General features: G+C 44.1%; 1 protein-coding gene across 2 annotated transcripts; it reads right to left on the reverse strand.

Annotated features, from left to right (window-relative positions):
• Positions 1-1,509: 1,509 nt before the first annotated feature.
• On the reverse strand, positions 1,510-6,915 carry GPRASP2 (G protein-coupled receptor associated sorting protein 2). Of its 2 annotated transcripts, XM_081567011.1 has the most exons (4): positions 6,661-6,915; positions 5,478-5,541; positions 5,056-5,132; positions 1,510-4,718 (listed from the first exon to the last, which is right to left on the reverse strand). In XM_081567011.1, the coding sequence occupies exon 4, from the start codon at positions 4,385-4,387 to the stop codon at positions 1,850-1,852; it is 2,538 nt and encodes an 845-aa protein (XP_081423137.1). In that variant the 5' UTR covers positions 4,388-4,718; positions 5,056-5,132; positions 5,478-5,541; positions 6,661-6,915; the 3' UTR covers positions 1,510-1,849. The 2 variants fall into 2 exon arrangements, with proteins under 2 accessions (XP_081423137.1, XP_081423138.1); XM_081567012.1 differs by lacking the exon at positions 5,056-5,132.
• Between the last annotated feature and the right edge of the window lie 7,654 nt (positions 6,916-14,569).

The raw sequence follows: 14,569 nt of genomic DNA on the forward strand, positions 1-14,569 counted from the left end.
TTGGCAAAGTGATGTCTCTGCTTTTTAATACACTGTCTAGGTTTGTCATAGCTTTTCTTCCAAGGAGCAGTTGGAAGGAGCAGTTCTTCCATGGCTGCAGTTACCATCTGCAGTGATTTCTAATTTATGAATCATAAATTTACCATTTCAAAAATTAACAGCATCCTCAGACAAAACATTTTCACTGTGTCTAAAAATAACAAGACATATGGTATTTCCCACAAGCCTGTATTCGCTCTCCAAACCAACTCTATCCCTGACTTCTGCAATTCTTGTCTGAAGGTATGGTATAGTATTTTTCTTATTTTGTGGAAAATACACATAACATAAAACTTAATGATTTTAATCATTTTAAGGTGTACAATTCAGTGGCATTAAGTACATTCACAGTGTTGTGCAATCATTACCACTATCTGCTTCTGGAACTTGTTGTCCACTTTGTCCACTCCAAAAGGAAATGTGATGATCTTTTTGTATGCAACAGTCATGTCAAAAGGCTGCCATCTTCATACAATCAAGAGACTAGTAGAAACTTAGCAACCTTGGTGATTTTACTTTTCTTTTAAAACGTTTCATAAGCTACTTTTTCTGAAGTCTCATTCCTTTGCAACTTTTCTAAATGAGTTTAATCTCTAAAAAATTATTTTAACACGTTCATTTACATAACTATATCCCTTCCAACATGTCCACCTGTAACTTAAAGCACTAGCTATAAGCATATTAAAAGGTCAAACCCTTGTCTTATTTTGTATCTCCCCAATGCCTGTCTCTGAAAACTTCTTTAGCACAGTATTTTCTTCCAGGATATGGAATATGTGAAGTTTCTTAGAAAGTCATTACTGAAATTGTATGGAAATTGTGTCTGTTTACACACCAGTTTTAAAAATGGAATCTATTAATAATTTTCCATAGATGATGTCACAGTCTTCTCTGTCACCAGATATAAAAGCATCAGTGTCATTCCATGCCAATAAACAGATCTCTTTTAATAGCTGCATGGTATTTCCTTAATACTTTCCTTGGATTAGGATCACAAAGGAAATCTTATTCCTGACTCCATTTAATTGGTATTCTACTCATCCTCTCTTCAGGTGGCACTGAGCAGCACCTCTACTTTGAGTTGCAAAATGTGCAGATTTGGCCAGCTTAGTTCTTCAAAGTGGCCTTATTCCAACTGTATCCCTCACTAAACTTGTCGTACCTATTCCAGGAAGTCAGGTTATAGCCATGCTACCAGAACAGATCTTTCTAGTTACACACTTTTCTTCACACCACACTGCTCACTTCCAAGAATGACCTAATGGGTTGTCTCATCCTACTATTCAGTGACCAGTCTGAGTCCCTCTTCTCTGAAGCGTTCCTCAAGCACCACAGCCCACAGTAATCTCTTCCTTCTTAAGCTCCAGGAATGGGATTTTTCAATGAGGGTACGTATGTCATACTATGAATTGTCTGTCAGTGTGCACGATGTATCTACATCTAGATTTTAAACTGAAGAAGGGTCACTTCTGCAACTTTTCACACAGAACTTTATTGAAAACACTGACTCGAATAGAGAACAATATGTTTAAACAATGAATAGCAGGGTAACTTACACGGGCGGCTCAGTTCATTAGAAGCTCAATACTGAAAAATACAGCAATCTGACAGCAAGACAAATATCAAGAAATTTTTTCAGCACTAATAATCATTTGGCATCCACAAAATGATCCAGCTCAAACAAAGAATTGGACAAAGTTAATATCAGCATTAAAATATAAGTTACAATATAAAACCAGACTGAAAACCAAAGCACTACTCAGGGTTCTTTGGGAACATAAGGCTGATCAGAGGCAGGTGGATAATCATATTAGCTTTGCTGTCCCACCTCAGGATCACTTTGATTGTCTATTTGGACTTGCAGTTCCTCAGCTAACTTCTCAAATTCATGGAATGCAGAAATAAGCGGCTCAAGACTGAAATCATCATCAATTAAGGCCATTGTTCCATTTTTTATAATATTACTGATATTCTGAAACATTTTAATAACAATTTGAATGTTATCATTTGTCTCTTCTATGTTAAAGAGACCCACAAATATTGATAGAGCCTTGGCACTGAACAGTTTTTTTGCCACCATGGGATTTTCAGACAAATTCAATAGCATTTTCAGAACGTGAAACTTTGTTCTTGCATTGCCTGTGGTTAATAAGGAAAGAAATCCAGACATATAATTGGAAACCAGTGTGTGATAGTCAGTAGTTGAGGTGAGGTGTCTAAGCATCCGTAACCCAAGCACCTGTTCAGGGGAACCCACGCTATGAGCAAGGGTTTCCTCACACACTTGACACACAAATGTCTCAATCATGTTCAGATTTGGGTAAGGTGGAGCCATGTGAATCATATTTTCCAGAAAACTTGTCCTAACTCGGGAGGAGGGATAATTGAGTAAGGTTTCAATTAGTGAGACAACACCTGAATCACGAATGAAATCACGAGTAAATTGAGAAGCAGTTCTCATACCCATTGCAATCTTAGATATTTCATGAATAAAAGGATCTCGAATTTTGTCCATTAATAGAAGGAGTTCTTCAAACTCTTCAGGACCAATTTTAAGCTCACACTGTATGCAGCTGCAGGACCAACTCTCAGGCTGTGCACTCTCCTTGGCCCTAAGATGCTCCCGAATTTCCCTGACTGACCGGTAGGATGGATCATATTGAAATGGGAACTCAGAGTCAGGCTGATCAGACTGAAGCAAAGATTCCTGCTCTTCCCCTTCTGGGGTAACTTCCACATTCTTGGGCTTTCCCTCAAACAGTTCAGTGTATACAGATGTTGTTGCTTCTTCAGGAATTCTAAAGGGGCTTGGGGATGGGAAGCCAACCCCATGACAAGGACCAGGTTTGAATTCGACAGTGACCTCTTCCCAGGTTTTGGGCCTGGATGATACATTAACTTCCTCCTCGGCTGCATCTCTGAACCTTGGACTAGCTTTGTACACAGGACGAGGATTTAAGTCAAAGCAGGCCTCATCCCTGTCCCAGAACCAGGACCCAAATATGGCCTCTTCTTCAGACTCTGGTCTGGTCTCTTCTCTGGCCACAGCTCCCAAACTGGACTCTTCCTCAGTCCAGAACAATGATCCGCCAATGGCCCCCTCCTCAGCCCCTGCCTCAGATTCACAGATAGCTGAAGCTCCAGCCTCCATACTGGCCTCTTTTTCTGCCCAGAACCAGGACCCAATAATGACTTCCTCCTCAAACCTGGGTTCTTGTTTGCCCCTGTCATTGTTATTAACAACTTTCTGGGTCCTGGGCTTCAAGACAGTATTAGGCTCTTCCTTGTCTCTGGGTCTGAATCTACTATTGGCCTCTTCTCCAGGCAAAAACCAAGATTCCTTATGGTACTCATCTTCAGACTCAGATTCAAAAAAGTCCTCTCTTTTTGTCCGGAGCTTGGACCTCATATTTGCCTCATCCCTGACTCTGGACCTGAACAAGTTATTGGTATTTTCTCCAGCCCACAAGCAGAATGGGTTGCCAGACTCCTCCTCCGACCCAGACCAGGAATCAATACAGGAATCTTGCTTGGATCTGGGCCTGAATCTGGGATTAGGCTGATGTTTGGCCCTGTGCCTAGACCTGGTATTGGTCTCTTCCCTAGGCCATGATCTGATACTGACCTCTTCTCCAGCCCAAAACGAAGACATTGTAGAGGTCTCATCTGCTGACCAGAATCCAGACTCACTAGAAGCCTCCTCTCTGGCCTTGGCCCTGGGATAGCACCAAGACCCCACACTAGTTTCCTCCCCAGATCCAAACCAGGGTTGGATTCCTGTCTGAACCTGGGAGCTAGGAAAGGTCTCACTATCCATACCGACCAGTTCCCTATCCATGGATAGGGCCATAGGTTTAGTGGCTGACCCAGACTCAGTATTGACCAATGGCCAGGCTACTGCATTGGTTTGGGGCATGCCCTCTGCTTGCAACATTGCCTCAGCCCCAAACTCAGTCTGAGCCCAAACTTGGGCTTCATCTTTGGGTCTTGCTCCAGGGATCGCCTTGGCTTCAGTCTTAGGACGTGCCCTGCCTACTGCCCTAGCCTCAGTTTTGGGCCTTGCTCCTGCCATTGCCTGGAATTCAGTTTTAGGCCTTGCCCCAGCCATCGTCTGCGACTCCATTCTGGGCCTTGCTCCAGCCATTGTCTGTGACTCAGTTTTAGGCCTTGCCCCAGCCACTGCCTTGGACTCAGTTTTGGACCTTGCCCCAGATGTTGCCTGGTTCCTAACCTTGGGTCTGACCACCATTGGGACTTCATTCTCTCTCTCAGCCCCACCCACAACCTCTTCTCCAGGCTTCTTTTCAGGCTTGGCCTGGGCACCAGGCTCAACTTCAGCCCCGGTCATAGTACAAGTTACAGAAAAGACCCAGTTAAATACCTCGATCCAAGTCTCAGTCTCTACCACAGACCTGTCACAGTTCTGAATCTTCACACTCGGTGATCTCTCGATGATTCAGACAATATAGTTGGAAACAAAACTTAAGAGTCAGTCGCCGGTCCAGCACTCAGTCAGCCTCCTTTCCAATCCCAGCGCCAGCCAGTGTCACAGACAGAGTGCACGAGAAGCCCAACCAAGCTCGGAGAGGATGGATGGTCCCCAGGGCAGGGTGCAGACCTGTCAATGGTGATGGTCAGCAGCAATCCCAGCACCACCAGAGCTGCCACTGGAAGCCAATCTAGGAAGCAAGAACGACATGGGACGTTGAGTCTCTTCCAACTGTGTCACTCCATGCAAGAACTCACACAGAGACTGGACCTTAAAAGCTTGGTTGACAAATAGCAATAGCAAAGTTGAGCTATTAGAAAGTCTCTCTGTCATCCTCATTTTACCCAAACACACTCTTTAACTCCAGAGATGCCACATTGCTTTGCTTGCTACCACACACATGCACAAATAGTGCAAAAGTATCCTGGCAATGGGAGAGGCTGAGGAGCCCCCAGACCAGACCCTAATCACTCTTGGACCTGTGTTGGTTTTTCTACCTCACCCAAAAGCTGTACCCACTCTCATACCTGCACTAATGTGGCCCAGTCTTCCTCTCCTTGTTTTGTTCCAGTGGTATTAAGCCTTAAGCAAACAGCAGGCTGTCCTATGGATAAGTAAACATACAGTAAAAATGGAGTCTGACTGCTTGGTTGACAGACACCCTGACCCCTGATACAAATATGTCTTTTTGTTTAAGTGTCTAATTTGTCTAATGTTTTCTTTCTCTTGGTCCCTGCTCTCTGGTCTTCTTCTCCCATTCACTGCCTAATCCACACCTACCCAACAACCCTAACACTCCTGCAGGACAGGAAATGATCAAGGGGTTCTGCAGCAGCATGCAAATATAAAAAAGAATAGGAGATGTGAATCAGCGACACCCAACTAGATGGAAAACACTTGTCAATCTTCCTCTGTAGCTGTCCCCTGCATTGCTCCTCTTTGCACAAACCTTCAGAGATTTCAGTCTCTTCCTTCTTTCCTTCCTTGCAGAAGTAACCGGCCTTAAAGAAGGTCTATGGACAAAAGATGAAAAAGACATTCAGAGACCAAGGTAGCAACTAAGAGGCTGGTGGAAAGATCAACACCGAGTATGGGAATTCATATACTGTTTTTCAACATTTAGATTCCTCTTAGTAGAATATTCTCATTTTATTTAGGTCCTGTATTTCAGCAGTCCAGATAACAAACAGCATCTCTTGACGTCACATTTTTCGCATTGCTCCCTTCTCCTATTCTGAGGATTCACCACTAGGTGCACCACATCCCTTTGCCTTGCGCAGCATAAATTGGGGGAAGGGTGCCCGCATATTCTAGAAAACGGGTTGTGCAGTGGTACCTGAATCTATGGCTTCTGTCCCACCTTTACTTCCCAGTCCATCTTTTCCACCCCCAATTCTGGATTGCGAAGAGGAAGGAAGGCAAGGGAAGTGTGTAAAAACCTGGTAGACAAGAAATTTACAAAGTATTCCTGCATGCCTGACCTGCCGCTGGTAGCAATCACCCCACCCCGACTCAGATGTCCAGTCAATGGCTGCTGCCCACCCCCACCCCTCATACACGTTCAGAAAAACAGGTCTTTTTCCCATCCCTCGTTTTCCTCAAGCCTCTCCTCTACAGATGCACCCCGTGGTCTGAAATCGCCAGACCTACTGCCCAGACAGGAGACTTTGGCATCAAAAAGGTGCCTGTGGGAAGGGACAGCACCCGGCACGAGGGTCCGATAGGCACCTTGGCAGAATCATAACCCGGGCTACTCCCGTCCCGGCTCCGGCGGCCTCTCCGGAGGGCCCAGCCGGGCTCCCTCCGCCATTTCGCCGGTAGCAGCTTCCCGCACAGCCCTCTCCCCGCACAGGCACCGTCGAGGGCGGGGCACAGGCACCCGGAAAGCCTGCCAGGGACTAGTCCACGCCGTACGCCTCCTCAGCATCCGAGCGAATCCCTACGGCCAAGACCAAGACCTACGGCCAAGACCCCGGGCCCGGCCCGCGCAGGTCGCCGTCGTCTCAGGGCCAGGGGTCCCCCAGCGCTGCGCATCTCTTTAAGGACCCCGCTCCGACCCGCTCGCCTCCCCGTCCTCAGGCTGCCAGGGGCAGGCTGTGAGCCAGTCGTCGCCCCGCGACACCCCCACTTGCCTTCGCAGGCGCAGGGTCGCAGCTCTGCTCTCGCTTTTCCCACTGCTCGCCGTGCGGGCGGAATGGAAAGAGGCGTCCCCACCTCCCGCGCCGCTGCGCCAAACCGGGTAGGGGCTGCGCAGGCTGCGGCACCGACGGCTTGCGGCGAGGGTGTCGGGAAGGGGGGCGGAGGGATACGGCACGAATGGGCTCGACGCCCCCTCCCAGGCCCACCGTAGTTCCGACCCAGAGGGGGCGGGGCCGGGAGGAACGCCCGCCTGCGGGGCGGAGCCACGCCAGTCCTCCACTGCCCCCCCGTGGGGTGACCACCCCCACGCTTCTGGCCCTGCAGCGTAGGGGGGTCGCGGGCCGGGGCTGGGAGGGTCGCGAGGGGTCGCACTGCAGGGAGCAGCGGATGGATACAGGCCGCCCCGCAGTGTGTGCGTGTGAACCTGCAGACTGTTCGGTGTCTGCCCCCTCCCTTCCCCCATCACGCCGGCCATCCTTTTTGGGCGCGGGTGGCTGAGGGGCCGCGGGCTGGAGGAAAGTGGGAGGGGATGCCCGTGGAGACCAAGCCCCTGCCCCTCTTCTAAGGGAAGGCAGCCCCTGATAGACCTCTGGCTGAGGAGACAAACCACTTGTCTGCTCCAGTGTCGTCATTCTTTCTGCCACACTGCTGTTCTCTCAGTCGCTGTGGTGGCACGCTTTACCAATTCACTGTCCCCACAGTTGCCCAGGAAAGAGGACCTTTCTTTCCCTGACAGGACCCGCACCTGCTCAGACAATTCCGTTTCTCACCCCATAGCCAGGGGTCAGGCATCACGTAGGGGCAGTCCTGGCTCCTCTTCCTGGCTCCTGTCAGGTCATCTCTTGCAGGGGATTCCAAGGGCTCATCATCTTTGGCAGGATACGAATATGCCAAGGATTAGAACCAACTGGGATCTCACACGCTTGCCATACACACCAGTCTACTTCCCCCAGCCTTTCTTTAGAGTTGGCTCCACCAGGCACCCACTTCCCCAAGACAGAAATCTGCTGGTTCTTGAATCCTCTGATTCCTACACTTCTACATCCTCCTTGTAGTCTCCATCCCCTTCATTTGTGCTCCACTGGGCAAACAGCAACCTTGGTTAAGAACATCTCTGGTTGAGCACAAACCTGTTGGTATTGCTGCCCATTTTAAGACCCAACTAAATGTCACCCTCGGTTTGGTAGGCTGAATAAAAGTCCCCCCAAAACGTCCATGTCCTGTTCTCCAGAACCTATAAATTTATGATGTTACCTTGCACAGGAGAATTAAGATCGCAGACGAATTAAGATTGCTAATCAGCTAAGTGTAAAGCAAGATTACACTGCTTTATCTTGGCCAATGCCATGGAAGGCTACTTTAAATGTGGAAGAAGCAGGCAGAAGATTTAGTGTCACAGTGAAGTTGCATGCAAGATGCCACCAGTGGATAGGATGTTGCTGGTTTTGAAGGAAGCCAGAGGCCAAGGCCCACATGCAGACCCAGAAGGTAGAAAAAGCAAGGAGACAGATTCCTCCAGGACCTCTTGGAAGAATGAAGTCCTCCTATCACCTTTATTTCAGACCAATGAAACCCTTTCCTATGTGGAACCTTCAGTATTTTTATTTTTTGATTTTTTTTAAAACCAGCAATATTGTGATAATGTTACAGCAGCAGTAGGAATGGAATTCACTCACCATCCTGACTGTCCATTCCTCTTCACTCAAATTGGGCTTCATGCCCAGGGAGGATCAATTTGGGGGCTCATTTCTCACCACTCACCACTATAACCACCCTCTTAAGAACCATCTCTCTTTGCTAAAGGAGAGGGATTTTACAATCCTCTGAGGTTCATCTTGGAGAAAGTCCCTATTTACTGAAAATCACTGATGCTTACCAGAATGAAAAGGGAACCTTATTCTTACCATGAATTTTCATATATTTACCTATCAGCTTTTACTTGTTATTAGATACTTATTATTGGGGTCACAAAGAGACATGATAACTGTACAATATTTAGATGACAGGAAAAAAATCTAGAGACAATTCTATACTGTATCTAGAGACAACAGATGTCAGTTGTCACAGGAAAGTCTTTCACTGAGCTCTTTCAATGGCCTTAGCTGAATTGTGGATTATGTTTTCTTTGTTCCAAAATATACTCTATCTTGGGTGAATGCCAGGCTAAAGAAGGGAGTCTGAGCTCTGCCGAGATCTGTGGGTGTATGTGAATCTCTTTGCCTCTCTGAACTGTTCTTTCTCCTCCTTAAAGTGGCTGGTGCCTTGCGTTCATTCAACGAATATATATATGAGCATCTACGGGAAGTGAAAAGCAAAGGAGAAAAGGAAAGATATACCCATTTGAATGCAGAGTTCCAAAGAATAGCAAGGAGAGATACGAAAGCCTTCCTCAGCAACCAATGCAAAGAAATAGAGGAAAACAATAGAATGGGAAAGACTAGAGATCTCTTCAGGAAAATTAGAGATACCAAGGGAACATTTCATGCAAAGATGGGCTCAATAAAGGACAGAAATGGTAGGAACGTAACAGAAGTAGAAGATATTAAGAAGAGGTGGCAAGAATACACAGAAGAATTGTACAAAAAAGATCTTCACGACCCAGATAATCATGATGGTGTGATCACTCACCTAGAGCCAGACATCCTGGACTGTGAAGTCAAGTGGGCCTTAGGGAGCATCACTACGAACAAAGCTAGTGGAGGTGATGGAATTCCAGTTGAGCTATTTCAAATCCTGAAAGATGATGCGGTGAAAGTGCTGCACTCAATATGCCAGCAAATATGGGAAACTCAGCAGTGGCCACAGGACTGGAAAAGGTCAGTTTTCATCCCAATCCCAAAGTAAGACAATGCCAAAGAATGCTCAAGCTACCACACAATTGCACTCATCTCACACACTAGTAAAGTAGTGCTTAAAATTCTTCAAGCCAGGCTTCAGCAATACATGAACCATGAACTTCCAGATGTTGAAGCTGGATTTAGAAAAGGCAGAGGAACCAGAGATCAAATTGCCAACATCCGCTGGATCATTGAAAACGCAAGAGAGTTCCAGAAAAACATCTATTTCTGCTTTATTGACTATGTCAAAGCCTTTGACTGTGTGGATCATAATAAACCGTGGAAAATTCTGAAAGAGATGGGAATACCAGACCACCTGACCTGCCTCTTGAGAAACCTGCATGCAGGTCAGGAAGCAACAATTAGAACTGGACATGGAACAACAGACTGGTTCCAAATAGGAAAAGGAGTATGTCAAGGCTGTATATTGTCACCCTGCTTATTTAACTTATATGCAAAGTACATCATGAGAAAAGCTGGGCTGGAGGAAGCACAAGCTGGAATCAAGATTGCCGGGAGAAATATCAATAACCTCAGATATGCAGATGACACCACCCTTATGGCAGAAAGTGAAGAAGAACTAAAGAGCCTCTTGATGAAAGTGAAAGAGGAGAGTGAAAAAGTTGGCTTAAAGCTCCACATTCAGAAAACTAAGATGATGGCATCTGGGCCCATCACTTCATGGCAAATAGATGGGGAAACAGTGGAAACAGTGGCAGACTTTATTTTTCTGGGCTCCAAAATCACTGCAGATGGTGACCGCAGCCATGAAATAAAAAGACGCTGACTCCTTGGAAGAAAAGTTATGACCAACCTAAACATTATATTAAAAAGCAGAGACATTACTTTGCCAACAAAGGTCTGTCTCGTCAAGGCTATGGTTTTTCCACTAGTCATGTATGGATGCGAGAGTTGGACTATAAAGAAACCTGAGTGCCAAGAATTGATGCTTTTGAACTGTGATGTTGGAGAGGACTCTTGAGAGTCCCTTGGACTGCAAGGAGATCCAACCAGTCCATCCTCAAGGAAATCAGTCCTGAATATTCTTTGGAAGGACTGATGTTGAAGCTGAAGCTTCAATACTTTGGCCACCTGATGCGAAGAGCTGACTCGTTGAAAAGACCCTGATGCTGGGAAAGATCGAAGGCAGGAGGAGAAGGGGATGACAGAGGATGAGATGGTTGGATGGCATCACTGACTTAATGGACATGAGTTTGCGTAAACTCTTGGAGTTGGTGATGGACAGGGAGGCCTGGTGTGCTGCAGTCCATGGGTTTGCAAAGAGTCAGACATGACTGAGAGACTGAACTGAACTGAACTGAAGTGAAATAGCGGGGAGGGAACACAGCTCCAACCATCAATAGAAATTTGGATTAAAGATTTACTGAGCATGGCCCCACCCATGAGAACAAGATCCATGGATGCAAGGAGTCTTCAATATTTGCAAATCAATCAATGTGACCCACCATGTTATGAAATTCAAACATAAAAACCCTGATTATCTCAAAAGATACAGAGAAAGGATTTGACAAAATTCAACACCCATTTATGACAAAAACTCTCCAGAAAGCAGGCATAGAAGGAACATACCTCTACATAATAAAAGCCATATACAACAAACCTATAGCAAACATTATCCTCAATGGTGAAAAATTGAAAGCATTTCCTCTAAAGTCAGTAATAAGACTACGGTGCCCACACTCAACACTACTATTCAACATAGTTTTGGAAGTCCGAGCCACAGCATTCATAGAAGAAAAATAAATGAAAAGAATCCACATGGTAAAAGAAGAAGTAAAACTCTCACTGTTTGCAGATGACATGATCCTATACATAGAAAACCCTAGATGGGATGGGGAGGGAGGTGGGTGGGGGGTCCAGGAAGGGGAACACATGTAAACCCATGGCTGATTCATGTCAATGTATGGCAAAAACTATTACAATATTGTAAAGTAATTAGCCCCCAACTAAAATAAATAAATTTATAAAAAAAAAAGTTTCACACAAGCAAAGTCACAACTTTTGAAAAGTACATGTAATGACACATGAGAATAAATAAAAGTAACTTTGTATCAGATTATTTTGCACATGAAAAAAAAAAAAGAAAACCCTAAAGATACGAATAGAAAATTGCTAGAGCTCTTCAATTAATGTAGTAAAGTTGCAGGATAAAAAATTAATACACAGAAACCGTTTGCATTCCTATACACTAACAATAAAATAACAGAGAAATTAAAGAAGCAATCCCATTTACCATTGTATTGAAAATAATTGAATAGATAGGAATAAATTTACCTAAAGAAACAAAAAATCTATATATAGAAATCTAAAACACTGATGAAAGAAATCAAAGATGACACAAATTGATGGAGAAATATACCACGTTCATGGATCGGAAGAATCAGTATAGTGAAAATGAGTATACTACCCAAAGCAATCTATAGATTTGATGCAATCCCTATCAAGCTACCAATGATATTTTTCACAGAACTAGAACAAATAATTTCACAATTTGTATGGAAAGACAAAAAGCCTCAAATAGCAAAAGCAATCTTTAGAAAGAAGAATAGAACTGGAGGAATCAACCCTCATGACTTCAGACTATACTCCAAAGCCAAAGTCATCAAGACAGTATGGGACTGGCACAAAGACAGAAATATAGATCAATGGAACAAAACAGGAAGCCCAGAAATAAACCTGTGCACCTATGGACACCTTATCTTTGACAAAGGAAGCAAAGGTATACAATGCAGAAAAAACAATCTCTTTAACAAGTGGTGCTGGATAAACTGGTCAACCACCTGTAAAAGAATGAAACTAGAACACTTTCTAACATCATACACAAAAAGAAACTCAAAATGGATTAAAGATTTAAATGTAAGACCAGAAACTATGAAACTAGAGGAAAACATAGGCAGAACTCTCTCTGACATAAATCACAGCAAGATCCTCTAGGACCCACCTCCCAGAGTAATGGAAATAAAAACAAAAATAAACAAATGGGACCTAATTAAACTTACTCGGTTTTACACAATGTGGAAACTATAAGCAATGTGAAAATGCAACCCTCAAAATGGGAGAAAATAATAGCAAATGAAGCAAGTGACAAATAATCTCCAAAATATACAAGCAGCTCATGCAGTTCAATAGCAGAAAAATGAACAACCCAATCAAAAAGTGGGAAAAAGAACAGATATTTCTTCAAAGAAGACATAGCAATGGCTAATAAACACATGAAAAGATGCTCAACATCACTCATTATAGAGAAATACAAATCAAAACTACAATGAGGTATCATCTCACATAAGTCAGAATGCCCACTATCAAAAAGTCTACAAACAATAAGTGCTGGAGATGGTATAGAGAAAAGGGAACTCTCTTACGTTGTTGGTGGGAATGCAACCTGGTACAGCCACTATCGAGAACAATGTGGAGATTCCTTAAAAAACTGGGAATAGAACTGCCATACGACCCAGCAATCCCAGTGCTGGGCATACACACCGAGGAAACCAGAATTGAAAGAGACACATGTACCCCAATGTTCACTGCAGCACTATTTACAACAACTAGGACATGGAAGCAACCTAGATGTCCATTGGCTGAGAATGGATAAGGAAGTTGTGGCACATATACAGAATGGAATATTACTCAATAAAAAGGAATGCATTTGAGTCAGTTCTAATGAGGTGAATGGAACTGGAGCCTATTACACAGAGTGAAGTAAATCAGAAAGAGAAAGACAAATACTGTATATTAATGCACATATATGGAATTTAGAAAGATGGTAATGGCAATGCTATATGCAAGGCAGCAAAAGAGACACAGATGCAAGGAACAGACTTTTGGACTATGTGGGAGAAGGCGAGGGTGGGATGATTTGAGAGAATAGCACTGAAACATGTATATTACCATATGTAAAATAAATGACCAGTGCAAGTTCGATGCATGAAGCAGGGCACTCAAAGCTGGTGCTCTGGGACAACCAAAAGGGTTGAGGTGGGGAGGGAAGAAGGTGGGGATTCAGGATGGGAGGACACATGTGCACCTGTGGCTGATTCATGTTGATGTATGGAAAAACCATCACGATATTGTAAAGTAATTATCCTACAATTAAAATAAACTGATTCAAAAATAATACAAAATATACAAGCAACTCATGTGCTCAATACCAGAATAACAGACATCCCAATCAAAAAGCAGGCAAAAGAACTAAACAGACATTTATCCAAAGAAGACATAAAGATGGCTAATAAACACATGAAAAGATGTTCAACATCACTCATTATTAGAAAAATGCAAATCAAAACAACAATGAGGTATCATCTTACACCAGTCAGAATGGCCATCATCAAAATGTCTACAAACAAAAATGTTGGAGACAGTGCGGAGAAAAGGCAATCCTTTTACACTGTTGTTGGGAATGCAAATTGGTACAGCCATTGTGGAAAAGTGTGGGGATTCCTTAAAAAACTGGGAAAAGAACTGTCATACGACCCAGCAATCCCACTGCTAGGCATATACCCTGAAGAAATCGGAATTGAAAAAGACACATGTACCCCAATGTTCATTTCAGCACTATTTATAATAGCTAGGACATGGAAGCAACCTAGCGATATTCACTGGCAGAACAAAGGATAAGGGAGTTGTGGTACATATACAGAATGGAATATTACTCAGCTATAAAAAGGAATGCATTTGAGTCAGCTCTAATGAGGTGGATGAAACTGGAACCTATTATACAGAATGAAGTAAGACAGAGAAAGACAAATACTGTATATTAATGCATATATATGGAATTTAGAAAGACGGTAACAATGATCCTACATGCAGGGCAGCAAAGGAGACATAGATGTAAAGAACAGAGTTTTGGACTCAGTGGAAGAAGCCAAGGGTGGGATGATTTGAGAGAATAGCATTGAAACATGTATATTACCATATGTAAAACAGATGCCAGTGCAAGTTCGATGCATGAAGAGGGTTCCCAAAGCCTGTGGTCTGGGACAATCCAGAGGGATTGGGTGGGGAGGGAGGTGGGAAGGGGGTTCAAGATAGTGGGCACACATGT

The sequence above is a fragment of the Giraffa tippelskirchi genome, chromosome X (genome assembly GCF_054371585.1).
Source record: "Giraffa tippelskirchi isolate mGirTip1 chromosome X, T2T-mGirTip1v1.2.pri, whole genome shotgun sequence".
Lineage (NCBI taxonomy): Eukaryota > Metazoa > Chordata > Mammalia > Artiodactyla > Giraffidae > Giraffa > Giraffa tippelskirchi.

Bases quoted from the DNA above. Each gene is read 5' to 3' on its own strand.
- GPRASP2 (XM_081567012.1), bottom strand. From the start codon at position 4,387: ATGACCGGGGCTGAAGTTGAGCCTGGTGCCCAGGCCAAGCCTGAAAAG.